This window comes from Bubalus bubalis, chromosome 18 (genome assembly GCF_019923935.1).
Source record: "Bubalus bubalis isolate 160015118507 breed Murrah chromosome 18, NDDB_SH_1, whole genome shotgun sequence".
Taxonomy (NCBI): domain Eukaryota; kingdom Metazoa; phylum Chordata; class Mammalia; order Artiodactyla; family Bovidae; genus Bubalus; species Bubalus bubalis.
Window position 1 is genome coordinate 5229243 of NC_059174.1, and position 26979 is coordinate 5256221.

A 26979-nucleotide genomic window follows, 5' to 3' on the forward strand; every position below is an offset into this window, starting at 1 on the left:
AAAGAGCAGGAAGGCACGCCTGGCTCTATGAGGCTGCGGCACGTCACCACTGTATTTTCTCTGCCTCGTGATGCAGTGTTTTAAGTCTGGTCAGGCCTTTGTTCCCGAATGAGCGCCCGAGAGGGGGAAAAAATGACTATCTGGCCTTAATACGTGTGACAAATTATTTAATGAACATTTAACCAGGATTTGAAATTCCCCCAGTTTTATCTTCCTCGTTTGCTTTGCTTGTGCGTCCCCGCCGGCACTTGGGTAATGCACTGCCTCTTTTTAACTCCCTTCCTAGCTCTTTTATTACTTTTAAGCTAGTGGTGCCTTCTTTGATCCTCCCCCTCCAGTTTCCTTTTCTCCAATTTCATACTTCTTTCCAGTGATTTTTGGCCGCTGCACAGTTTCGCTATCGGAGGCCAGCACGATTAAACAGACGCCAGGAGTTTGTGTTGCCCTGCGATGCTGTTTCTGAAATGTTTATTCTGTGAACATTGATTTTCGTATAAACCACCGGACATGTTGGTTTTTCCTTGTGAGGCGGAAGGTACTGTTTTCCCAGCAGCAATAGGGAGAACTTTGAACCTGGGGTTCCGAACCGTTCAGAAGCTGAAACCCATAAACTCTGCCCTCCTGACTATGGTGAGAGAAGTGTGTGCCTTGAACGACGGTGGGACACATGTTCTCATGTGCCCCGAGGACCTGCTGGACGGCAGGCGCCACCCTCGCGGGCTTAGTTTCTGTGTCTCGTCCCACTGAAGGTCACTGTAGAGCTTGCTGTGCTCAGACATCTGCTCTCAGAACAAGCCACTCACCCTCCGTGGGCCTCAGTTTCCTTCTCTGTAAAATGGTCACTAAACTGAGATATGATGTCCCAGGACTTGTAGATTTTATCATGTAGTTTGAATGGAACTTTTTTTCAAAAAGGAGACCCATGCTGGTTCATATGCTTTATGCTGAAAACTCTGGATGAAAGACAAATCTGCCACTGTAGACTATCGCCCTAATTTTATGAAAGGATGGACATTTGAATGCCAAAAGCTGTAGGCAGGACAGGACTGTGGAACAGAAAGAAGTGCTTTCAGTTAAGTGCGTTTGACTTCAGGGTTGGCCCTTTTGGTACTGCTGTGGGCATTGTTCATGTTGTTGAAAATGCTGGGCTTACCCTGGGGCATGACTGGCCTGCGAAGATTCCAGAGGTAGTCTTTCAGCCCCAGAGCTCTTCTGGGCATCTTTCAGATCCCAGGTTCTTTCAGTGACTCTGCCTACATCACAGTAACTGAGTCAGGAACCCAGGGGGACACCATCCGTGACACGCAGACTCGCCAGAGTGGGAGTGGTTTCCTGTGAGCACCTGTTTTGTCCCGTGTTCTTTTAGAAGGTGCCGCTCCCTCGACGTCTCTCCCAGCGTCTCTGTGTCTGGAACCCAGCCCCTCTTTACGGTCAGCTTTCAGGTTGCAGTCCAAACGTCAGCCTGGCTGTTGCTGTTTCAAGGCTGAGCCAGGGAATGGTGCACTTCAAGCTCGCGTGCTTGCTGCCGGGGTTCAGATCCTAATGGCCTGGATGACTGAAGACTTTGCTTCCCCCCTGTCTCTTAGCTGGAGGCCGCTTGGAGGCACAGCCCTGTGTGACCAAACCCCAGAAGGGACAGCTCATAACTTTGGCCCATTCTGTATGGTGGAAGCAGGTCAGTGGGTCTGAGCCACACTCAAGAGGAGAGGATCTCACAGTGGTGTGAATACGGGAAGCAGGAAGCCTCAGGGCCATCTCGTAGTTCACAAATTAGGGTTTATTTAGTCTTTCTGTGTGAGTTTGTGCACGCACGCGCGTGAGTGTGTAAATGTGTGTGAGAGTGTGTGTGCACGCGCGCACACGCCTTTTGGTAAGCATTCTGGTGGCAGACTTAGGCCTTGCTCGTTCTTGGCCCTAAGCTGTAGTATTCGTTATTGATGCGCGTGTCTTTGCCTTGCTCTTGTTGCATTCTTTCTGCATTCTTGTCTTTCCTCTCTCTCGGCTGAGGGGTACCAGATGCACCTATACAAAAAAAAAAAATGTGTATGTGTATATGTGTGTGTGTGAGTGTTTATTATTTTGCACTTTTGTCTCATAATGAGAGAGATATGATTTAGTCTTTTAGTAAGAAAGCTTATGAAAAGAATAAAGAAACATATGGATTGTGTTTCTTAAAGTCAAGTATTTGTTTTCATGCTGATTGAGCCGAGGGGGCCATGTTCATCAGTGGCCCAAATTTTCTTTCTAAAAAAATACACCTATTTCTGAGTTTTGATTTAACTTTCAAAAATTGTCCAGAGATCCTAGACTTTTTTTTTTAAGCCATAATGGTCGATGAAGCTCACTGATCATTCAAAGCCCACATAGAATATTCTTCTTATTCTAGACCATGCATAAGTCTTCAGATTTGTTGTTGTTGTAGTTTTGGGGTCTATTTTAGGTAGGAATCTAAGAAAGAAAAACAACTTCCGTGTTGCTGTTTGGGAGAAATAAGAGATTGTGCACCCTGAAATTTGGTTCTCATGTTCCAAAACCACTCCTGTTAAGAGGTATACGATGTGAAGTATCTTATTTAGTAATATTCGAATTTCCCTTGTGGAAGATCATGCCCTTTTCCCCCAGCTGGGCTTCACCGTCTACCACCTTGTATAGAATCTGCAGCACTTGAAATATGTTATCTTTGAGTTTCATAGGATGGGGGTCTCTTTAATAATTTACATTTTTTGAAAAAAAGAAAGTGAAATATTCTTTCCAAAGCCAAAGTAATCGGCAGGAGTGTGTGGTGTTTGTTCAGCTGGATATCTTATTTATTTGAAGTACTGAGAGAAATCTCCCCTGACTGCTTAGAAAAGGGAAGAATAAACAGAGCGGGTGTCCAAGTAACCTGAGCCACAGAGGCTCTCGTTTCACAGAAAAGTTATAAAAAGTCTATTTGCCCGATCCAAAAAAAATACTGTATATCAACTACTGAGAGCTTTCTACTGTTTTCTTAGTATTCTCACTCTTTAAAAGAAAAAGAAAAAAAAAGCTGTAAAATCTGGGAACTTTAGAATTTGGGGGGGATATTTTAATATTCCGAGGCAGGTGAATGCCATGTCTGTTTTTCCTTCTCAGAACATGACTCCTCCCGCTGGCATGGGTGTGTGCTATGCGCCATCTGTCTCTCTGTCGACTGTAATCATCAAAGGTCGGGTAATGCGGTTAGAATGGCCGAGACCTAAGCATTTACCCTGGGCACGTTCCCTGTAAAGAAGGTGTTATGAAGATGTTTCAAAGGAAAAGAAAAATGCAACTTATTTCAAAAGAAGTAGAATCTGGAGGATACCCAGTGATGAAAGAAATACAGATTTCTTCTCTTTTTATTCCCTCTGTTATAACCATTAGACATGAGTTGGCATACTTCTTGTGGGTGAAAAGTGAGGGAACATATCAGCTTCCTTCATCCTGAACCTGGAATAGTCTCTTCTCTGTGATTTGCTTTCCCCTTAAACACAAATTCATGCATCACATCTTCCAGTGTCACTTCATCTCTGCCGGCTTCATATTTGAACCCATAGCCAAAATCAAAAACAAATTAAGAATTTAGCTAATCTTTGCTGAATCTACCTGACCATTGACATGCCTCCATGTTGGGCTGTGATGTGCAGATTTGGCCCATATTGGGTGCAGGGTGGGAGATTTCACTGTGAGTTTTCTGGAAAGAAATGTGTGTTCTATAGGCTTCGAGGACCAGGGCAGCCGAAAGCAGCCACGGCCACAGCTCCCATTGGCCAGAGCTCACCTACCCATTCCGTTCCCACGGTCCCCTCCCAACAGGGGGTGGGTAGAGCTGAGAAGAGCATGTCAGCCTGTTTTGTGAAAGAAGAATTCATCACCATGTAGCAGAAAGGCCACGCGTGGGGGTCCAAGTTGCAGAAATCAGGCTCTGCATCCCAGCCCTTCCTCCTCTTATTGTGGGCAAGTCACACTACCCTCTGGGCCTTGGGTTCTTTTTCTCTTTGTAAAAGAGGAACCAGTTTCCCAGATCTTTAGATTGTCAGAGGATTAAGGCCAGCTCAACCCTTGGGCATGTGCTGGTTTTCTTTATATCCTTCCAGTTAATGTGAATTTTCCTGAAATTGACGGATTTCTAAGAACACATAGGAAGTATTGTGAAAGATCTTGTCCATCGTTTGGCCCTAAAACATGCCAATCCCCTGCTGATGAGAAATACTCTTTAAGGCTGAACTCCAGGCAAGACCCATGAGCCACCTTAGCAGCCTCCTCCTGATACTGCGATTGTGTCATGATGCCCCGTCAGAGCGCCTAGTCCGGCTCTGTGCTTTGTCAGATCATATGCTGTTGGTAGCACGTCAGCCTCCTTGGTCTTTAGTGATTCTCATACATCTTGTCCACCTTCTTCTGTGTTTATTCTTTCCTTAAGTCACCTTAAATCCTTTCTTGGGAGCAGGTCATATAGGAATTAATGAAGTGATGTATTTGGAAGCAGAGGCATATTCCATTGAATCTCTTAATTACACCAGACCAAAAGCAACTCTGTCTTGGTCTGTACTTTTGGAAATGTGTCTATTGTCAATACTCAAGAGATTTTGCAATACCTCTTGAAAAAAAGTTTAATAAAAGCATCCTAGGTTTAGAAGAAAAAAAAAGCATCCTAGGTTTAGAACTTTGGAAAGCGTTCATGTTTTTTTTTCTTTTCCTCACCTTATTTCTCCATATGATTTACACAGTACTAATTATTTACTGTTATCCAGCATCATGCCAGCTACCCAGATGGTAAACTTTTAGTCAGACATGAATGTGTTTCTGTGTGTATGTGTATATCTAATCACAGTTCTCCAAGGGCTTAATAAATATGTGTTTATCCCTTTTTTGGTCTTTTTCTTTTTGTTTCTTGACTATTCTCTTTCCCCTCTGTCCACTGTTGTTTTCCAGTAAGCTATTTATATCAACATATACCTTCATGAAAAACATTATGTATTCAGGTAACTGAAGACGGTTTGTAAAGACAGGAGGAGTCCATGATGGCGATGTATGTGGATGGTAGTAGACAGTAAGGATACAAGGAGTGGGTTGGTTGGTTTGTGACATCATGCAGACAGGCGTGTATACTTAAAGAATCTATTAGAGAGGAGAGGAAGATACAGCCTGCAATTTCAGCCTACTGTTTTGATCCTGAGGCTCTAAAAAAAAATGTTGATGAATAAAACATTTTAATCAGAACCATATCAACACTGATCAATTTTTTTTTCCCCATGGGGGTCCAATACAGGGTGAATTCCATTAAGTCAATGAAATACCTCAATTGAGTTTTTAAACAGTACAAAGATAGTTTAGCAGTTGCTCTAAATTTTTTTTTTTCCTTTACTGAAATCCTTTTCACCAGGACCTGTTTTGTTTCATATATATTTGTTTGTTTGTTTTTTTAATTTTATTTTATTTTTAAACCTGAAACACCAGAAAAATATGTTACTCGTTTGATAAAAGACTAATAGTCATGTCTTAGCTAGTACCTAAGAAATTCTCCAACAAGTCCACGCACTGTAGTATTGAGGGTTTCATAGTTATCCAGGACTGCTCTCTGAACATGGTGATGATCGGATTCTTTTTCAAACTGCTAAAGACTTGGATGACTTTGGGACTCTCCCTCTCTGTACCGTGGTGGGGCGTGTAGTCAGTGACAGATCATAGTGTCCTGTTGTTCCAGATCAGTGTCTTACAGAAAATTTTTAAAAATTAAATTTTTTTATGCAATACATAAACGGATGCATGCGTACTTAGGCGTATCCATGTATGTGTGTCTGTGTGTATAATACGCATGTGGCTGAGTCAGAAGTTTCACCAAACAGTCTCCAATGGTGGGCAGTGTCCTCTTTTCTTGGTTGCATTTCATTTTTTTTAAATGTTCATTGTGACCCATTTTTACCAGCCACTATTGATTTTACCTCTCTCTCTTATCAAAATGCACCCTGTGAAAACTACTACTCTAAAACCGTTTAATTGCGACCCGTCTGATGAAATGCTCATGGGGAGCTGTGTGTGCTAACTTATGGGGTGGAAAATTTGGAAGTGAGCACGTCATTTTCCTTGGCCTCTGGGTGCTTACCTTAAAAGGGCTGGGGATTTAAAGCAGGTGAGGGTGAAGAGAGACGAGTGCCGCTGGACACAGCGCTTTTCTGCCTTGCAGGGTACATACGAGAGTCGTCAGGTGAAATTCTAGAATGAAGCTGACATTTACTAAGCCTTGAAGGTCGTGTCGGAGGAGGTGAGCATGTCAACACAAAAAGGAGAGAAGACTGAAGCCATGGTATGGCCAAGACTAGGGTTAGGGACAAAATTAAAACTCAGCAAAATCAAAAGAAGATTTCAGTGCGATGTTTCCAAAAGATAAAAATTGATGCGAAGAAAAATCATCTTGCACAAAGTTCCACATTTTAAATCAGGATAGGATCAATGTTATAGCAAAGGCTCGAGTAACAAACCTGGATTTGTGGTGAGCCACGCAGGAGGTGAAGGCAAAAAAAAGTCCACTGCGGGCTACAGATGTGGGATCTCATGATCTCACATTAAAGCTGAAATGATGATGGCGGCTAGATGATGCTGATGACGCTATACAGCTTCTGGTTTGGTCACTGAACGTGGGAGGTAAATGGGCAAGACTCCGTATGGGACATATACATCTGTGGATGGCGTTTTGTTGAAGTGCTTGTATATGTGTGCATGTGTGAGCAAAAACTATCTGATCATTAAGTGTTATTTAGGGCAGACAAAATATTACCCTGTCTAGTCTGCTTTTAAGGTAGTTGTATTACATTCTTGCTTGAGGATATCTAATATGGGAGTTAGTTAAGATGGGAGTATATTGTAATATCCAGTATTTTTTATTTCAATCAATGCAGTAATTTTCTGCTGGTGTTCAATATTTTTTCACATTTATTAAACATAATTTGAATAATTTTTACAAAAATAATCACTAGAATTGTAAACCTGCAGTCCTCTGAAACATCTAGCTTAAATCTTTTTGGTAATGACCCTTAATGAATGATGCAAGACAGATTTTAGGAAGAGAATATTTAGAATATCCAGAGTGTCACTTCCCCATAATATGTATAAAAATTAGCATGCCCAGTCATTATTTAAATAGCTGTGGTCTTTTAGTGAGTACCAACATTAACAAACCATGTTAACATGGCTTAAAATGTGTAATGACATTTGCAATGCCATCTGATGATGGAACTATCATATTAGCACCCACTGTGTTGACTGATCATCCTGGCAAAGAGCTGTTTGCGTCGTGAATGGGGAAAAGGCTCGTCCACTTGTGGGCTGGAAGCATTTCTGCAAGGACTGTCTGGAACGATAGCCCCTGGAAGGACGGTCTATCTGATGTTGAATTGCCGTATGATGTGTGCCCATCCTGTGATTTTAATTTGCTGTGCACTTTTCAGAGTTGGCATATGTTCAGACCGAATGGTAATGTTCTGACTGTGTGTTCTGTTTATTTTCTTACCGAGGTCCTCATTAGAGGCCTTTCCAGGGCCTTCCTCAGATCTCAGATGATGGCTCTTCCGAAGCAGGATTATCCCGGGGCAGCGAAAGCTCTCCTGAAAACAGGCCATCTCCCCCACTTAGAGTAAAATGATGAAAAGCTTTTTCATTTGGTCCGGGTTTGCTGCTTGTTCTCTTGGTCCTTTCAAAGTAAAGACCGATTAGAGAACAGAGGTTTACCACGCAAGGGTCGCTTTATGACTAACACATTTGTCCTGAGTGAGTGAAGGCGAATTCCACCAAAGTGGAAGGAAATACAGAAGCTCCTTTTCTTGACTTTTTAAAGAATTCTTGAATTTTATTTTCCAAATGCTAAGCTTTCCTTTGGGAAATTTTAATGCCCTTTCTTACAAGACTCTCTGCTTTGACGATATTCGTGGGAAGCACAGAGGGGGATGTATAAGCACAGCGTGAGTTTAGCAGCCTTCGCTGGACTCTGGAACGTCCCTGATTCACGTTTCTAGATGAGGGAACCGAGGCATCCCCCAGAGATGAAGGGTGCCGGGTGATCGGGTCTACAGCAGACATGATCTGGTCCATCTTGTTCTGCAGACTCCTTTTCAGCTTTTATTTCCTTCTCCCCCATTCCTGGCCAGTCAGTTGTTTTGCTTCATTGACATGGCATGATTTGACTTAAACATTTACTTATTTTCTTATCTCACATCTAGAGCATATGTGGTCATTTTTAATTGTATTATTGCACAGCATTAGAAAAAATAAATAGAATATAAGTCACCTGACTTTTAGCATTAGTAGTAAGAAAGACGGTCTGATATTAAAAACATACACGTTTTTATTTGAATATGTATTTTTTATCGTTGCTGTTTAGTCACTCGGTCATTGCAAAACCCATGGACCAAAATTCGCCAGGCTCCTCTGTCCATGGGGTTTTCCAGGGAAGAATACTGGAGTGGGTTGCCATTTCCTTCTCCATGGGACCTTCCCAACCCAGAGATCGAACCTGTGTCTTCTGCATTGCAGGTGGATTCTTTACCACTGAGCCTCCTGGGAAGTCCTTTATATATGAATATACACACAAAAATAATATATACACTCATGTGAGTACCAGTGCATACCAATAGGTGGCCCTCTGCCTCACCCATGTGTGGTTTGAGTTGGAATCGGCTTATCGAATGTGGAGGGAAAGAGCAATGGAGTAATTATGGTACATCCTTACTCGGCCTTGAGCGGATTAAAAAACCTTCATTTCCAACAATTTCCATTCCCCATGTCACCTCGGTATTTAATTTACTTCACTTACATGACTACCTGAAGTTTTCCTAGGTTAGTTGCTCCTATTAATTATAACCTAGAGGGATAGTATTAGTACACTAAATAGATTATATTATCTAAGTGGAGGCCAGCAGATGTCTTTGGAGGAACTGATCCTCCAGCAGCTTGTGTGGTAGAACGAACTGAGGCATCCTGAGCCATCTCTAGCGGCCACCCTGCTGTAACCTTAGAGGTTACCGAGGCCGAGCCCATTCGTTTAGAGTGAGAAACTGAACCCTGAAATGTTTCAAGTTCTCACCAAAAGAAAATGTTTTCACTGGGCTTTGAAGTGGTGTCACTGGCGTGGCCTCTCTGGTATTTTGAGTGAATGCGTATTTCTGGCATAATTGGATATTTCAGTGGCCTTGGAGCAGCACTGTGCTACGGGTTCCTTTAGTGGGTTATCTGTGTCTACTGAGTGAAGTGCACTGTGGTGGTCCAGGATTTTAGCTTTCATCCCAAGGATCACCTCCTCCTCTTCACCTTTTTCCTTCTCTCCCACCATTGGGGTCATATCTGGTAAGGATCACCTCCTCCTCTTCACCCTCCTTCTCTCCCACCATGGAGGTCATATCTGGTATCCTCTATTTTGCTTTGCTTGGCTTTCCTTCGTATGTCTTTGAAATCTGTACACGTGAGTATTTGTGGCGCATTAGTTGTGAGCTCTCAAGACATCAGTAGTTTTATATCGGGTGAAATTTGCTCTCTGTGTTTGCATGTCCCATTATTAAAGGCTGCTGATGTTTGCCTATTCTTCTAGTTTAAATATAGTTCAGTATTTTATAGTGATATCAGGGGCTTGTTTACATTCTCACTCAGCCTGAAGGCCTGCTTGATGTTACGAATGAAACATTGCCAGACTCAATTTAAAAAACCCAAGAAGTTGTATATAATAGAATAATGAATGATTCTCTCCCAAACCCATTGGTCTAGGACAGAGCTTCACTAAACTGAGTTTGAACCATAGCAGACCCACCTTAGATTAGTGTGCTCTTATTTTGCTCTTTTTTTGGTTAATTAATTACCCCAAATTTTATCCTCATAGGACCTTGGGTGTTGCTTCGATGCCTACAGAGATCTTCATTGTCCAGTTCTAGAAGCCACTTTATTTCTGAAAGTCTTTACCTGACAGTTTCATCAATTTCTGTCCCTCTAGGACAAAACCACACAACTCCTGGAGCTCTCCTCGGAGGCCACCGAAGCTCTGTGTGGGTATGTGTTGGAGGTAGGCTGGTTTAGGCAGGGTTTCCATCACTCCAGACATCTGCCTGTCCTGTACACATGTTTTTATTGACAAACACAGTTGGGAAAATTCAAGAAAGCAGTATTTTTAAAAGTACTTTTAAGGCATAGAGAAATACCTAATTGTTTCTCTTTATGTAAATCCAAAGTACTTTTCTTACAGTGAGGGACTAAATATCCATGCTCGCTCCCTCCTCTCTCTGAATTAATCGAGTGTTATTGCTGCCTGAATTTGCTCCACTGAACTCCAGCAGCTCGCAGGACTCCAGGCTCCCGCGATGTGTGGAGAGTTAAACACAGGGACCCCCAAGTAGGGAGGTGACCCAGAATTCTCATAACGTCAGGCTACGTGCTCCCCTGGAAGGTAGCCCCGCGGCAGGTGGGTTTCTCCAGTGCCCATAAACCCAGATGCACACAGCAGCCTGGTCTGTGGGTAACGGGGATTTTGCTGTTGGTTTAAAAAAATCAGAGTCAGTTTATCATGTTGTTGTTTTTAGGATATTTTAGGATACACTTTTACACATGGTGTTAGACTGTCGTGTTTGCAGCAGGAACTAAACCAAGCGCCCTGTTTCTCTGAAGGTCACTTTGCCCTCTTGGACCTTTCTTCTGTCACTTAGCACGGTTGTTTGACTTTTCATGTAAGTTCATTCTTAGGTCTCACATGGGGAGCTGGGGTCGGGGCGGGATGTACTTGTCACCGAGCGGGCATGGAGATGCTCACAGCACAGGCGAGGCGCCGGCCAGTCACCTGGGACGGCAGAGGCCACCCGTGAGCTCTCGAGGCAGCCTCGGAGCCTTCAGTCTGTCTTTAGGATGCTGACCGAGGATGGGAGCAGCGAGTCCCAGTCTCACTGTGGTGCTTTCTAGGTTCTGAGGAAGCACCGGTATAAACGCACACTGTTAGGTTGTATCAAGTCTCCTTCTCTCTGTGTTTAAACTGACAGTTAATTGCGGATGACACCATCAAATAGACGAAGTCTTGGAATACTCTGATGCCCAGAGTGTCCACATGGCTTTGCATTGAAATTGTGTTGAAAATGGCTACCCAATATTAGAATGGTCCTGTCTAGAGCATTCTTACTGGGTATCCTTGGGGTGTTTTCAGAGTTACATGGTGGTGCAGAGAGCAGAGAAGAAGCATTTGCTGAGTGTCAGGCAATGGGCCAGGCATTTCTTACATGTCCTTGCGCTGACTTCACTTCCCTAGTAATCTTTTGGGCTGTGAATTATTATGCCCATTTTACAGATGAGAAGACAGAAGCCTTGAGTGACTGGCCTCAGTCCTACCGTCGGTAAGCGGCAGAACTGAATATCTGACCCAAACACACATGCCCTGCCCATTGCATCTTTCTGCTTCTGGAAGCATGAACTCCCCTGCATGGCACAGCTTCTGCGTTCCCGCTCAGCCCCAGGACTGAGCTTGGTTTTATGGTTTGTCCTACAGTCAAGCCTGGCACTATCGCCAAGGAGCTGGGCAGCTGCTCTGCCACTTGGGAACGTGTGTGGTGAGGAGTAGGACAAGGGTGTGTTGTAAGGAGTTCAGTCTGTCCTTTGATGCTTGGGACCTGAGGCCTGGGAGGAGTCAAGGAATGCAGACAGGGTTCGTGGGCTGCCTTCTCTGGTCACAGTGGGGGCAGTTCGTGCTTTGTATTTTCCTTCATTGCTGTCAATTTTACAAGCCGTCTTTCACGTAGTCTTTCTAGCCCTTTTCTATCCTTTCCTCTTGGAATGCCAGTGCTTCAGGTGCCCAGATGTCCCTAAACCTACCTGAGACTAGAACAGAGATCAAACTGAACTAGACATTCTGCAGTCACCAGTTCCTTTTGTAGAACATTGGCCTGGATAAGATTTGCAGTTTGTCAAAGAGAAACCGGACATGGCAAAGGGGAGTCTTGTCTAATGACCTGCTACAACTTTGCTTTTCAAGAACTAAAGAGCACACTTGACCCCTCTTAAAATATGACATGCAGTGTGTTCGGAACCAGATGATGCAGCAAGGCTTGGACTTAACAAGGTGGAGGGGTCCCTGAGCCGTTCTGGTGATGGTCGATGCTAAATGGATGCTTCATTTGAGTGGAATTATGAACTTGCTCTATTATATTAGAAGCATCACTTGTACCTTACTCCAAGCCGGCAGTGTTTTCCTTGGAGAACAATGTTGAGGAAATCGGGCCCCCAGATCGCTATGGGAATATGCACGTTGCTCATCCCATTTTCCAAATTCTGGCCCCAGGCGCCACCAGCACCACGGCTGGAGTTCTCATCCTTCCCTCACAGGCGTCCGGCCCAGCCGTGGCGGTTCGCAGACTGTCTGGGTATTGCTGTGTTGTCCTCTGTGTGAGTGCGGTGCTGCAAGAAATGCTAGAAAGGTGTAGAATTTTGCGTCTGACGTCACTATCCACAGAAACTGATCTCAGCCTTCACAAGTAATTCTTATAAATCCAAAAGCCCATCTGCCAGATCCTACTTTCCCCTGGCTGGCCTCTGTTTAAGCCAGGCCCTCCTAACATTCTCCGTGCCCTGCTGCTGTATTCTCATTTATCTAAATGAGGTGCTAATTGGTATGTTTTGAGAAGGTAGAGAGTTCTGGGCAGGAGAAACCCATGCGAGCAAGCCAACTGCATGTGTCCTTGGGACTCAATTTCGTTTTATGAAAGGCGAAATAAAGACAAGCTACACAGAGCTTTTTTGCGAGGATCCCCATAGGAGTTCGTCTCACCTAGTGACGGGCAAGGTCCAGGAACAGCTGTCATTTCAGCACAACGCTCTTTGCAAAATCAGAGCCAGTTATGGGCTCTGAGCCCTTCCAGGTTCTGCCTGAATCCCTTCCAGGTGCCCTGTGTGAAAACACACCGCGAGGAGATTGGACATGCCCTGTGAATGATCCCTTATTTATTATCATCGAGCCCTCCCTTTTTTTTTTCCATCCTGCCTTAAAATTATGGGCTGGAGCAGTTCTCAAGACTATTTATTTTAGGGGAGGAAAATGTTTTCCTTTAACCACAACATTCATGCAATAGCAACTGCTGGCAGTTGCCCCAGCATTTAAGGAAATATTGTTGTAAGGCTTTTATGTTCTGTATTTCAATCAGCCAGAGCCAGCAGTATCCCCCTAGAAGGACCCTCAACAGACCATTTTTAGCATTTTGCTACAATTAAACTCCTCTGGTTTTAGCCCTCAGGCAATTTAGTACCTTTTTACATATGCACATTATGAACTTTTGACCAGGGTCTAACAGTCATATATTAGAGTGCCGTTCTTGAAAGCGGGCTTAACAAGTTCCTCTGAGTATTGCACTCGGAGCCAGTTGTGGAAAAGGTAATTGAAGCAACTTGCAGCGAGGCCATTCAGAATCTCAGCGATGATCCTAAATATCTCTCTCGCTCTTTCTTGCTCGCTCTTCTTTTTTTTTTTTCCCCTCCTGCTTGTTTCCTCTGGAAGCTGGTAGCAAGAGCTTTCAAAGTCTGTGATTGATCTTTTATTCAGTAGCTAACGAGGGCTGTGATTCTATTAGCGTGCTACAAGGCAAGAGAGCGGTGATTTAATGAAGTGTCTGGCGAGCCGGCCATAGATTTATCCCATTGTCGCTAATTTGCAGGGCCGCGGTAAGCATCAAGGAAGCCGCTCTCGCACCGCTATTAAGCAGGTATTTCCTTAGTAAATTGTTGTAAGGTCAGGTACAGTTATCCGAGCCCCAGCGATGCCTCCCGTCTTCCGCGCCTGCAGATGACAGCCTCTGTGCTGAGCGCTCACTGGAGTGGAACCGGGAGATCAGAGGTCCGACTCCAAGTTGCCCTGAGCAGAGGCAGGAGCAGATGAACTGCCAGGCAGGGGTAATAGAGTCATAATTGGTGATTAGAACTGGAAAGGTGCAATAACATCTTAATACAAACTGGCGGACGTTACCGTTACTGTCAGTTGTTGTAAACGTGTCCTGCTGCCTGGACCAGATCCGTTTCCCCTTGATTAGCTCTGAGCATCCCGGCAGCAGCCACACTGAGGGCCTCCAGACGGTGGCTGCGGCCCTGGGTCTCGCCCCATCCCGGCTGTTTCTCTTGGGCACTGGCCCTTGCCCCCCTCGGAAGGCAGCACGGTAGCCTTTGCCCAACCATCCTGGGAGAAGTGGGGTTTCCTAAGTGACCTCTGGTATTCTCTCTTCCCAGGCACAGTGATGTTTATACACACTGGCGTGGAGACTCACTGAGCATTTGATAAGGGGAGGTATTTGCCTCGTGTCAAATCCATACCCCACTGCAATCTTGAATTCATAGGAACAGATTTGGTCTTGCCGTGCCAGGAGGTAAAGAGGAAAGAAAAGGAATGCTCAGCACTAAGGCATTTTGCACTTGAGATGGATGTTTTCTGAGACTCATGGGGCAATTTCAGGTGCAGTCTGCCTCTTGAGGTGCCCTTGCAGGTGTGGGTAGGTGGTGTCCATCCATGGGAAAAGGCTCATGAGGACATTCCTTTACAGTGCTTCATGAAATGCCAGGCTGACTGAAAGGACACCCCTTTAAAAACAAGGTGTCTAATTGTGATTTTATACCTGGTTGGAGACTTTTCTATGCTTTCCAGCATAATTATTCTTTAAATTCATAAAAAATGGAAGCCATCCAGCATTGTCCAGACATGCTGAGTAGATGTCATTATTGATAAGTATTAGGTGACTGGTCATCTGTTTGGTGTCACATGGTATTAGACAGGGCAGGATGCCTAGGAGCGAAGATGCCATTGAGAGGCGATAATGAGACAGTGTATGCAGACCAAGTTCACATCTGGCCCGTAATAGGCCTTCAACTCTTTTTTGAGTCTGTGATTGTAGAATCTGATGGGTGAAGTCTTAGTAGGTTCTCACCCTGACCCCTAAACCTTAACGATTCTAATGCTTAATTCGCTCCCACGCTGTTTTGTATTCAGTTCAGTTTGGTTGCTCAGTCATGTCTGACTCTTTGTGACCCCATGAATTGCAGCACACCAGGCCTCCCTGTCCATCACCAACTCCCGGAGTTCACTCAGACACACGTCCATCGAGTCAGTGATGCCATCCAGCCATCTCATCCTCTTTCGTCCCCTTCTCCTCCTGCCCCCAATCCCTCCCAGCATCAGAGTCTTTTCCAGTGAGTCAACTCTTCGCATGAGGTGGCCAAAGTACTGGAGTTTCAGCTTTAGCATCATTCCTTCCAAAGAAATCCCAGGGCTGATCTCCTTCAGAATGGACTGGTTGGATCTCCTTGCAGTCCAAGGGACTCTCAGGAGTCTTCTCTAGCACCACAGTTCAAAAGCATCAATTCTTCGGCACTCAGCCTTCTTCACAGTCCAACTCTCACATCCATACATGACCACAGGAAAAACCATAGCCTTGACTAGACGGACCTTTGTTGGCAAAGTAATGTCTCTGCTTTTGAATATGCTATCTAGGTTGGTCATAACTTTCCTTCCAAGGAGTAAGTGTATTAGGTTAGTTATTTTTGGTTAAGTGAAGAACTTAAAGGAGTGTTTTACAATAATGGGGCTCCGATTGCAAAGGATCGTCTGGTTGATTAGAAAGAGCCAAACTGCCCAGTTTCTCAGTGTGGACCTTTGGGGCTCAGGACAGTTGTGTTCAGGTTGCCTCAGGTCTTCAGTCTGGAGGTCACAGCCTAGGTCACACAGGCAGTGGCCTGCAGGGTCCACGAGGCGGATCACAGCACAGCCACACCAGTGCAAGCTCTGCCAGGGCTTTGGCTGCCGAATTGTGGAGACATGTCATAAAGAAGGCTCAGGCTAAGGCTCGTTGCTGAGCGCTGTGGCTGCGGGACACGGAATCGAGGGGGAGGAAAGAAAGAGGGAGAGGAAGAGCAAGGGGCAGGAGAGCAGAGGACAGTGGGGAGGGAGGCGGGAGCACGGGGGTGAGCTGGAAAAGCAGGGGGGGCTCACTGCGGACGTCGCCAGCGGCCTGCCGGAGTCTGTTGCGTGCTCACGTCTCATTTAACCTTGATGGCGACCCCCGTTCTCTACACTTGTAGTCTGGATGCCATGGCAGAGGCAGGGCTGGAGCCCTGGTCTGTGTGCACTTGCCCTCTATTTGTGAATACAGAAGTGCCACCTTGTGTCAGGAAGCTTCTGTCCCCTTCTTCCTGGGGTGGCCTCATTTCTCTAAAGGTCTGAGAGCTGCTGGCCGCCCCACTTTCATTTCCGTAGAGGCTCCCATTCGGTCTCCTTGTTGTACAAATGGACAGTGCACACTCTTCGTTTTGATTTAGAGACATGTATATGGACAGTCAATAAGGAGAATCAGGAAAAGGAGAAATAGAACTTTAAATGCCCATTTCTTAAGTGGTTGAATAATCGGGGATGGAAATCATACTGATTTAGACCTGTAGATCATTCAGGCTACCATGTCATTTCCCTAAGTGGCCGTGAGGAAAGGTTTGTCAAAGAACTGTCCGTTTTGTCTTATGACCACAAGCTCAAAGGTCGGGTCTATATCCCTGGGTAATGTGCCTTTTCAACGATAATCACAGGGACTCATAGTTTCTTAATTTACCCTGCTTTCCAGGAATGTGTGTTTTCTACTTACATAACCTGTATTGGCAGCAAACTCCCTGTATATTTATTTTAAAAATTTATTGAAGTTAGTTTGCAATACTGTGTGAGTTTCAAGTGTACAGCAAAGTGATTCACTTACATAAATGTATATTTCAAATTATTTTCCATTATAAGTGATTAGATGGATTGAATATTGTTCTCTGTGTAATATAGTAAATCTTTGTTATCTATTTTATGTATAGTAATTTGTATCTGCAAATCCCATACTCCCAACTATTTTATCCCTCCTCACTAAAACTCCTCCACAAAAGCTCCTTGTTAAAAAACACCCACTGTCAGCAGGGCTTCCCTGATAGCTCAGTTAGTAAAGAATTCGCTTGCAATGCAGGAGACCCCGGTTCAATTCCTGGGTCAGGAATATCTGCCGAAGAAGGGATTGATTACCCACTCCAGTATTCTTGGGCTTCCCTTGTGGCTCCGCTGGTAAAGAATCTGCCCGCAATGTGGGAGACCTGGGCTCAATTCCTGGGTTGGGAAGATCCTCTGGAAAAAGGAACGGCTACCCACTCCAGTATTCTGGCTCGGAGAATTCCATGGACTACGGTCCATGGGATCGCATAGTCAGACATGACTGAGCAACTTTCAAAAGAAAAAAAAAATCAGCAGGCACCAATGGTATCATCAGTTTGTTTTTTATTTTATATTTCATGATTTTTTTTTGTTTTTGAAGAACTGATGTTTAGAATGAGAGTTGCATTCAGATGGGCTTAATTTGTTTTTGAAGTAAAAGAGGCTGACACGTCAGATGTAGATGGTCGGTCACATATTACATGATTCCACTTATGTGAAATATACAGAAATGGCAGAGCCATAGAGCCAAATTTGTGGTTGCCAGGGGCTGGTAGGGAGAGGGAATGGGCGATGTCTGCTGATGGGCTTCCCAGGTGGCACTAGCGGCAAAGAACCCAACTGCCGACGCAGAGACATAAGATGCACGGCTGCCATCCCTGGGTCGGGAAGATCACCCGGAGGAGGCAGTGGCAACCCGCTCCAGTATTCTCGCTGGGAGAATCCCATGGACAGAGGAGCCTGGCGGGCTGTGGTCCATAGGGTTGCAGAGTGGCTTCGCGCAGGCTCACGGGTGTGAGGCTCCTGCTGAGTGATGATGTTTTGACTCTGAGCAGAGGCGGCGGCTGGGCAGCTTTGTGTGTGTGCCAGTTGCCCCTGCCTTGCGCACTGTGACAGGTTGATTTTATGAAATGTGAGTCTCTGAGTGAGGAGCTAGAGGGGGGCACAGAGGAAAGAGATTTTGACACACGGCACAGATTAAGCTGTTTGTTTTTTTTTTTCTCCTTCCATCTTTGCTGAACCGTCCTTGGAGCAAGGAGGAGCTGACTGGGCCGTGTGTAACGCCCAGGTGAACAGAGCCCAGGGCGCCAGACCCTACTGCTCGCAATGTTACACACGGAGCCTGCCTCATCGCTTCTCGACCACGCTATTGATCAGTCATATGTTTGCCTGTGTTATTAATAATGTATGCCTGGAAAAATCTATGTGCATTATCGTCTTTGATCTTGTCATGAATTTCAAAGCCAAAGATTCCATTTTCTTTCCCTTTTTTTTTTTTTTTTTAGTTTTCAGAGGGAGAATGGCAGTAATTTGAAAACTTTTCTCTCCTCTTTCTGGTGGACAACTTCCTGCTGACCTCTCCGTTAATGTGGTATATATGTATGTGGTCGTGTATACATATGCAGATAGATACACCCGTGTATACTTGCACTCACACACACACACGTTTTAAGAAGAGAATTATAAAGCCAACATTTGTTTCAGGCTTACTGTGTTCCAGGGCTGAGGACTATTTGAATACAGGACTGAACGTTATCTCGTAATTTAAAACCGAAATTAAAGATTTTAGACTGAGACACCATGAAAGGCTCTCTTTTCATTGTTCTTTTATTGTTTATTGACATCAAAAAGACTTTTTAGTTTAAACTGACTTTAATGTCTTTTGAATGGTCTTTTGTAAAGTGACTTTGAAAACTCAGGGATAATGTCTTCATTAAGTGGAGAAAAATCTTGGGGAAAAATATCACTGTAACTTGGCTTTCATTAGAGTAGAAAGAGATAAAGCTTTGCTTAATTGATGTCTGTTTCCCCTCTGTTCAGAATTATAAGGAAAGGGGGCTGGAATTAGTGCTGATAAAAGCTTGAAATAGGCATAGCACTGAAACTTGTTCCTTCCTTTTCTTTGAATTTAGAAGAATGTGCTTCATAGAACTCTATAAACAGTCTCCGAATAGTCTAGGCCCCTTGTCTTTCTGGTGTAAAATCACTTCAGACCCAGTGGCGTGACGCCGCTCATCCTGGCTCTTTCTGCCTGGGCTTCTTTTCTTTTTTGTCTGTCTGTTCCATCAGTAATTTAGAAATTGAGGTGGGCAGGGCGGCGGAGTGGGGATCTACTGGCCTGGTTTTCTATATCCTTAAAAATGTCTGTTCTCGCCCCGCTCCTTCCTAAGCCACAAGTCAGAACTCATCTCTTTCAGAAAGCCTCGCTGATTGTACCAGCTACCTTCCTCTTTTCTCCATATTATTAATGGCAAAGGAAAGAGCTGTACATCGGAGCACTACCCCTCCAAGGTCAAACCGAGTTTCTGGACGCGTCGTTTTGCTTCCACACGTTGCATGGGATGCAGTTCCTAAAGGAGCCTTCCCACGGCCGGTTCTCGGCTCCTCTCAGGAGGGTTGCTGAGCCCTTTCTTCTCCGTGCTCATCAGCCTGTGACCTGATGCTTAGAGGGTGCAGCATGGCAACGTGGAAAAGCACAGAGCTTGGGATCAAACAGGCTTGGGTACAAACCCTGTGTCTGCTGTGCACACCAGCGTGTTGACCTAGGGTAGGTCACTGAGCCTGTCTGAGTCTCAGTTTTCCTCTCTGTAAAATGGGGACAATAGCTTTTAACTTCAGGAGTTGTGGGTGGATTGCCTGAGGTAGTGCGGCGTGCCGCTGTAATCCTCGTTTTATTTTCTCAGCCTGCACAGGCACCCCGTGCTGCATGTTAGCAGCTGTGCTCTGGCTCTGTCTTTGTAAGTAGCTCACACTTGAAATGACTTCCCTTTTCACCTGTTCTTTCCCAACCAAAGCGTGTCCCAGGGTGCAGCTTCGAATGCCATGATGTCTTCCATCTAATAGTTCTGAATGACTGAGCTCTCTTTATCATGGATAGATTGTATTTGAGCACATGGGCAGTCCTGCTGGCCTTACACTTTTTCAAGTACTCAGATGCCATGGAGTCACCGGCTTCAGAGGCAGATGTAAATACTGAGCGTTTTCAGTAGCATGGAGTCACTGAGGGTTTGTTACGTAAACCCTCAGGGATATTTATACCCTCTACTGAGGAGGGTAATCGAGCCTCCAAACCACCCACGGAGATCTCTGCCTGTAAAATATTTAAGGACTGATAGTATAAAGCTATTTCCCTTCTGCAATTTGTTTCCCATCTAGGAGCAGGTGAACAAGGAAAGTAGGGCTCAGAGTAACGTATAAAATGCCAGACTCTGAAGCTCCAAAATGCATCTCCTCACAATAGCACCTGGAGAAGGGCCGAAGGCAAACGTGGAGTAAACAGAAAAGGGATCCGGATTCTGAAATTGAGATGGCAGGGCTCCACAATGCCGCATGGTGATGGCGTTATAAATCACCCGTTCAGTACTAAGCCAGACGTCCCTGGCAGCATACCACGGGGTGTGCAGAAGGCCTTCTTGATAACGAGGGCCCAGTTAAGGGATGTGAAAAACCAAACCTTAAGCGCATAGCACACTGCCAGGACAGCTCTAAGACCTCACACACAGTGGGGAAGAGTTTGCGGATCTAGCTCACACGTGACATCCAGGCCGGACCTCGGGACTGGTGCTTTCTCCCCACCCTGGCTTGCAGAAGTGTTGTCAGGCACACTCTTCCTGAGAAGATCAACCTCCAGGAGGAGTGAGCCCCAGAAGCCAGGGGGGAGGTGATGCTGGGCGACCCCAGGAGATGCTCTAGAATAAACCAATGTGTGTACCCTGGGACTAGACCCAAAAAAAGGTGGATGAAGTTCTCCAAGACTCGCACATACGTCTGTTTGAGATTGTTGTACTGTAAAGGTAACAGCAGCTGCTGTAAGACGTAAGCCCATGTGGGTCCAGTGATTCCATCAGAGTCAAGTGTATTTCCTGGGTATACAAGGGCCACAGTGGCTATTGCGATTCGCAGACAGCTTTCTTCCAAGTGATTTCTCGGGGACCCAGGCTCTGTCCATGCCATGGTTCAGTCATCTTCCACACCTGGCTTCCAAGGCCACCTTGGTTGTCTGCAACGAGCTGGAAAGAGGCAAGACCACGGGGCTGCATGCATGGTGGCCTGGGAGTGGCACCCCTCTGGAAGGCAACCATCCAGGAAATGCAGCCCAACTCTGTGCTGGGGCAGAGGGGGACCAGCCGCACGCCTCTGCCCCTGTTGTCTGCTGTAAATCACTCTGGATTCTCAGTTTCTATTTATGTGCCAGTGCTCTTCATGTCTGACCCTGGAGAGAGCCGGAGATAATTAGCCATGCTCCCTGCCCCCCCACAGTCTCAGTCTCTTGGGGAAGCGTGACTCCATTCTTACCGTCTGGTGTGCCGAGTGTCTGCCTTTACTCTGGAGATGGAGAGGGTGTTGGTTCGCTCACCTCCATGGCCTCTTTAGCAGCTGAGCATGGCCACGTGACTGTTCTGGCTGAAAGTCAAAGCAAAAGTCTGCAGCAGGCCTTCCCAGGGATGTTTTGCTTTCAGAGGAAAAGGCAAGGTGTTGCTGGTGTTTCCCCCGCTCCTCCTGCTGATCCCGAAGGAAGATGTGATGCCAGCATCCTTCTTGTCATCATGAAGTGACAAACAAGGCTCAAGAGTCAAAAGAATGGCAGAGACAACGGCCCCCTCACTGTGGGAGCAGAGTTAGCAGCTGCCTGACAGGCGAGCGTCTTCATCCAAGATCTGCTTTTCCTTTTCTTTCCCATTGATGAGCCACCAATAAACAAACATATGGATACAAATATGATATGTAGGTTTTAGAGAGTTTTAAGATCATCATTTGGGGCAAGAATGCAGTGGTCATCCTTCACCCCATTTATCTCTGAAAATGGTAATTATGTTTTATTTAGTATGAGGACCACTGCAGTGCAGTGTTTTAGAAAGTTACCAGTTTTAACACAGGGAGACTGTCTTCGCCATCCGGATATGTCTCGCCAGCACATTTCTGTTGCGGTGGCGTGGGTGGGGTATGGCGACCTCAGAACTCAGCGTTGTGCCTGAACGTCCAGCTCTTCCTGTACTGTTGGCCCTGTGACTTTGTCCTCAGACCGAGAGACATTATGGTCATTGCCTCATGGTTTTAAAAATCTTTATTTGGGCCACACTGGCTAGAAGATAAATATATACAAATAATTAGTACCTCAAAGTCATTTGACCTGAATTAGGCTGTGGTGTTGGAGAAGACTCTTGAGAGTCCCTTGGACTGCAAGGAGATCCAACCAGTCCATTCTGAAGGAGATCAGCCCTGGGATTTCTTTGGAGGGAATGATGCTAAAGCTGAAACTCCAGTACTTTGGCCACCTCATGCGAAGAGTTGACTCATTGGAAAAGACTCTGATGCTGGGAGGGATGGGGGCAGGAGGAGAAGGGGACGGCAGAGGATGGGATGGCTGGATGGCATCACTGACTCGATAGATGTGAGTCTGAGTGAACTCCGGGAGTTGGTGATGGACAGGGAGGCCTGGTGTGCTGCGATTCATGGGGTCGCAAAGAGTCGGACACGACTGAGCGACTGAACTGAACTGAACTGAACTGAGGCTATAGTTTTTCACTCTTAAACAAAATAATTATAATAGAAGTCCAATGCGCTATCCATGTAAAGTTTAAAAATAAAATAAAATAAAAAAAATTATAATAATAGTAATAAGGATTTTTTCATGCCAAGGAATAGTGTCAGTATCATCCTGAGGTAGGTGCATGACTTATTAAATGAATTTTAAAAGGTTTTTAATATATCAGTTTCCAATTTTTTTCCCTGTTCACCAAACCTACCCCAGATGATTGTTACTAGCTTCTGATTCTACATGTTCTTGGAATACTGCAAATATGATTCCTTAGAAACAGAACAGTGTATATACGTTTTGCTTTATTCAGTTAAGTCATTCCTTTGATTATTCTAATTAGTTACTGGGGTGACAGTATGCAGAATGCTTACAGTGGTCAAGAGTTGGTGAAAAATCAAAGTCAAATGAGGGAAAGATAACACTGTAAATGTCAGTCTCTGTATATATTTCATATTAAAACCCCAGCCAGGTAGAAGCCCAAATGCAAAGACTGGGCTGCGTACTGTGTTCATAACCTGCTCCATTAACGGTGGAGTTCCGAAGCAGGACCAGAGGGAGTGTGGTCAGCCTCACTTCTCATGAGCCAAGGCCATCATGTTTCCACTGCTGAATATTTCAAAACTCTTAGTTCTGGAAGCCTCTGTTCATTTTTAAATAGTAGAGAACATTGAGGCCTTTATAATTACTTCTTAAGGAGGAAATTCAGAAAGTTTAGAGTTTAAATTTCAGTACACAGAAACTAAGTTCTCTTGCTTTTCTCTAAAGTGCCCACCACAGTTTAGAATGTATGCCATCAAGTTTTGCTTCCTGGAAGCAAACCACACCATTTTGTTACCAGATTGAGTAGCCGTCAAATGAACCCCCGTCAAGATGGGATTACTGGTCTACCTCTTTGCCAGCTGGTCTTGTTTACCACAGGAGACCAGAACTGTGTTCCTTGGGCTGAATCTGAACTTTGTGCATCCTGTTTTCACATTTTTAAATATCTGGAAAGATTAAAAAAAAAAAACAAAAAAAACAATGAAGTGTCTCATAACACATGAAAACTATATTGAGATTTGTGTTTGTCATTAAATAAAGTTTTATTGAAAAGACCGGTTTTCTCATCCATGTGTGTATTGTCTGTAGCTGCTATAGCATGACCATGGCAGAGTTGAGTAGTTTTAACTGATAAGATGTGGTTTGTGAAGCTGAAAATATTTACTGACTGCTCCTTTATAGATGTTTGCTAATACTTTTTAAAAATTTATGTACATATGGCTGTGCTGGGTCTTTGGTGCTACGCATGGGCATTCTCTAATTGTGGAGTTAGGGATTTTCATTGTAGTAGCTTCCCTTGTTGCAGAGCCTAGTCTTAGAGTGTGTGGGCTTCAGTAATTCTGGCACATGGGCCTAATTGCTTCTCAGCACGTGGGATCTTCCCAGACCAAGGATCCGAACTGTGTCCCCTGTATCGGCAGGTGGACACTGGACCAGCAGAGAGGTCCTGTTGATCTTGTTTCAGGAGATGTCCTTGCCTGTGAGCAGAGGCAGTGGAGTGGGATTGTTGCCCCTCTTCTCCCAGTGAAATGAGGAAAGAGCAGACTTGCCTCCATGACGATACGGATCCCATACCTGCTTTTAGGAATTCTTTCTCTTCACCAAGTCCTGACTCTGACCTTCCCTGTCTACCCCACTCTTTATTCCCAGGTCCTTGCAAATAACCAGGAAGGTGTTAGCTAAGGACCTTTGCAGCCAACCAAAAGAGTCACCTCTAGGTTTATCGAGCCATCGTGGGGCGTAGTAGGCCACGTCCTTGTCACACGCACGCTGCCACTGCTCAGTTACAGTATAATTTAGGGATGATGAGGGGAAAGTGGTCTCTCTTTATCTGTTAATTCCTTGGAGGAAGTTCTGTTCGGAATGAATAGTCTTGAAATGTGTAATAAAGTTACCTATCAAGACCACTTTTACAGAGAGATTTAAATGTGATAATAAGAATAAAAGAAAATGAAGTGACATTGAGGGCGTCTTCTTTTATAACAGCTCTTGGTCTTGACTGTTAAGCACACTGTAAAATGACTTTTATACATTTATGGATTGAAATGGTTCTGCTGAAATTTTAAGTGTTAACATTGTTCAAACTTCCATTACTACCACCTCGCACCTTGTTACAAAATGGCTTCATGTTTGACATTTTGGTCATACTAACCCGGGACATGGGACACTTCACGCTGAAGCTCTCCTGTGTGACAGAGGGTTCTAGTTATTTTGACTTCAGTGCCTCTCCGTAGGAAGCCAGTTGATATGTTTGCACGTCTGTAAACTCATTGTCACAGAAAGTGTGTTCTGGAGAAGGAGAAAGCTTAAGTATTTTAATTGCCCCATTGGTGCGGGTGGAAAATGAAGTCTTTTTTTTTTCAATCTCATTGCTTCCTTTGCAGATTTTCTTGCTTTCTTTTTCGACTACAGTCCATAGCCACACCTCATTTTTTTTTTATAATAGCTTTATTGAGAGAAAAGTCACAGGCCTTTCAGTGCACTCATGTAAAGCACACAGCCTGATGCCCATGCACAGGATTGTGCACCTGTGATCACAATACACTTCAGGACATGTTGTTACACCAAGAAGAAAGCCTAGACGCTTCCAGCCACTGCCTCCCAGCCTTGGGCAGGCACCGGCCTCAGGCAGCCACGAATCTGCTTTCTGTGTCCACCCGTTGGGCTCTCCTGGATCCAACAGCACGTGGTCCTCTGTGACTGGCTTCTTTCAAGGAGCGCCACAGTTTCATGGTACAGCCTCCTGCTCATTGTGTCTTTCTTAAAAGATTTCAAAGACAGGATACTTGTGTGTACAGACATACATTTGAGCATGGTTGGCTCTCCTGCATTTGTCTTTGTAGTCACTGTCGCGAGTGGCAGTGCTGTGTCCTAGGGGACACACACACACACACACACACACACACACACACGTACTCGTACCCATAAAGCAAATGCTGGTTCCTCTGACCTTAAAACAGAAGCAGAGAAAGGTGCAGCTTTGTTATTAATGAGTCCTTTGTAATGCTTAGGCTCACTTTTACAAGGCTGACTCCGGTCAAAGATAACCTGAGGCCTGATTTCCATCCTGATGAACTCCCAAGTACTGACCATACCTTTTTAGAAACAAGAACTTTTAAAACAAAAGGAAGAATGGTTCCTTATTATACAAGTGGAGGAGTTCAGAGTTGGACCTCCCTCGGTTCTTTCCTTCTTTCTCCCTTCCCACCACTCCACACCCCATGAGAATCATTTTCCAGTTTGCCAAGAATGGTCCATGGAAACCTGTTCGGCATTGCCAAAGCCAGACAGATTTTGGCTGGGCGCTTATTGGATAGAATTGGAGCTTTGGCTTTCATTTTCATTTCAAGACCTGTCCCCCATTATCATGGAGGATGGAAGGTCTGCTTAAGTTAGAGCTAGCTAATTGCTTCCTTCTTGAAGTTCTAAATGAGTTTTAAAGTGAAATGCATATCTCCTTGTGCTAAGGAGCCAATACACAATAGGCAATTGAGATAGCAAAGACTAATTTAGAAAAGGTTGTTCTGTTCTTTTCTCTCTTTTTTCCTTGCCCCCTTCCCTCCTTCCTTCCCTTCCTTCTCTTTTCTCCCTTCCCCTTTCAGCTCTGCCTTTTGTCTTTCTCCTCCTTTCATTTAACCCTTACAGATACAGTGGGGTTGTGCCTGTGGGCTTTTTGCTCATAATTAAATAAATTATTTATACATTTAACACAATCTTGAATTACTAGGTGATCATCTCAGGCACTCAGAAGGATGAGAGCCCTTGAAAGCAATATCCAAGCATAGATATTCCGTAGCACGTCTTACAATCTAAATATTGCTTTTAGTGTAATCGAAGCAGCAAGAGTAGTCACAGCAGTTGATGGACTATTTTTCAAATTGATTTCAAAAATGTATTTAAGGGGATGATCTTCTAGTCTAGATTACCTATTGATTTTTAATATGAAAAGCTCATTATGTAAGCAGTAACTGCATATAAAAACCTAGCAAACCTTTGCATAAATCCTTTAATTGAATTTCCAGAGCCTGTGGTTCTACTTTTTTTTTAATTAAATCTATTTCTTTTTTTAAGTGTTACTGTGTAATTTGCATGCTGTGAAGAGGCCCTGTCCCAGATAAAGTGCCATTGATCCTTATTAAACCTCACCTCTGGGCTTGCTTAAAACTAACTGGAAAAATTAAAGTGTTCATGCCGCAATGCACTTATAGCTTGTGTGATAGGATTATGGAAAAAATAATAAAACTAATTTCCAGGAGAGAATTTATAATGTGAGATTTTATTTTTTTCAATTTGATAATTAATAGTGAAATCATATCATATATATAAATCATATTGTAGCCTATAAACGGAAATGGCAATTAGGAAAGATAATATATACTTGATGTAAAACCATCATGTTACGTGAGGATAATCTCTTGGTACTTTAATTTTTTAATTGTAGAAGGAATGGATTATGAAT

At 44.5% G+C, this 26979-nt stretch overlaps 1 protein-coding gene across 10 annotated transcripts in view; it reads left to right on the forward strand.

Annotated features, from left to right (window-relative positions):
- WWOX (WW domain containing oxidoreductase) overlaps positions 1-26979 on the forward strand; it is a 917133-nt gene that overhangs the window by 275506 nt on the left and 614648 nt on the right. For 3 of the 10 annotated variants that reach the window (XM_044931129.2, XM_044931123.2, XM_044931130.2), the window contains one exon: positions 17976-18499. The exons of 4 other annotated variants lie outside the window; for them this stretch is intronic. In XM_044931129.2, the coding sequence (XP_044787064.2) occupies positions 17976-18257 (282 nt within the window). In that variant the 3' untranslated portion in view covers positions 18258-18499. Of the gene's footprint in view, positions 1-6187; positions 6411-7514; positions 11570-17975; positions 18500-26979 lie in introns of those variants that run through there. 3 more of the 10 variants (XM_044931124.2, XM_044931127.2, XM_044931128.2) reach the window with 3 other exon arrangements.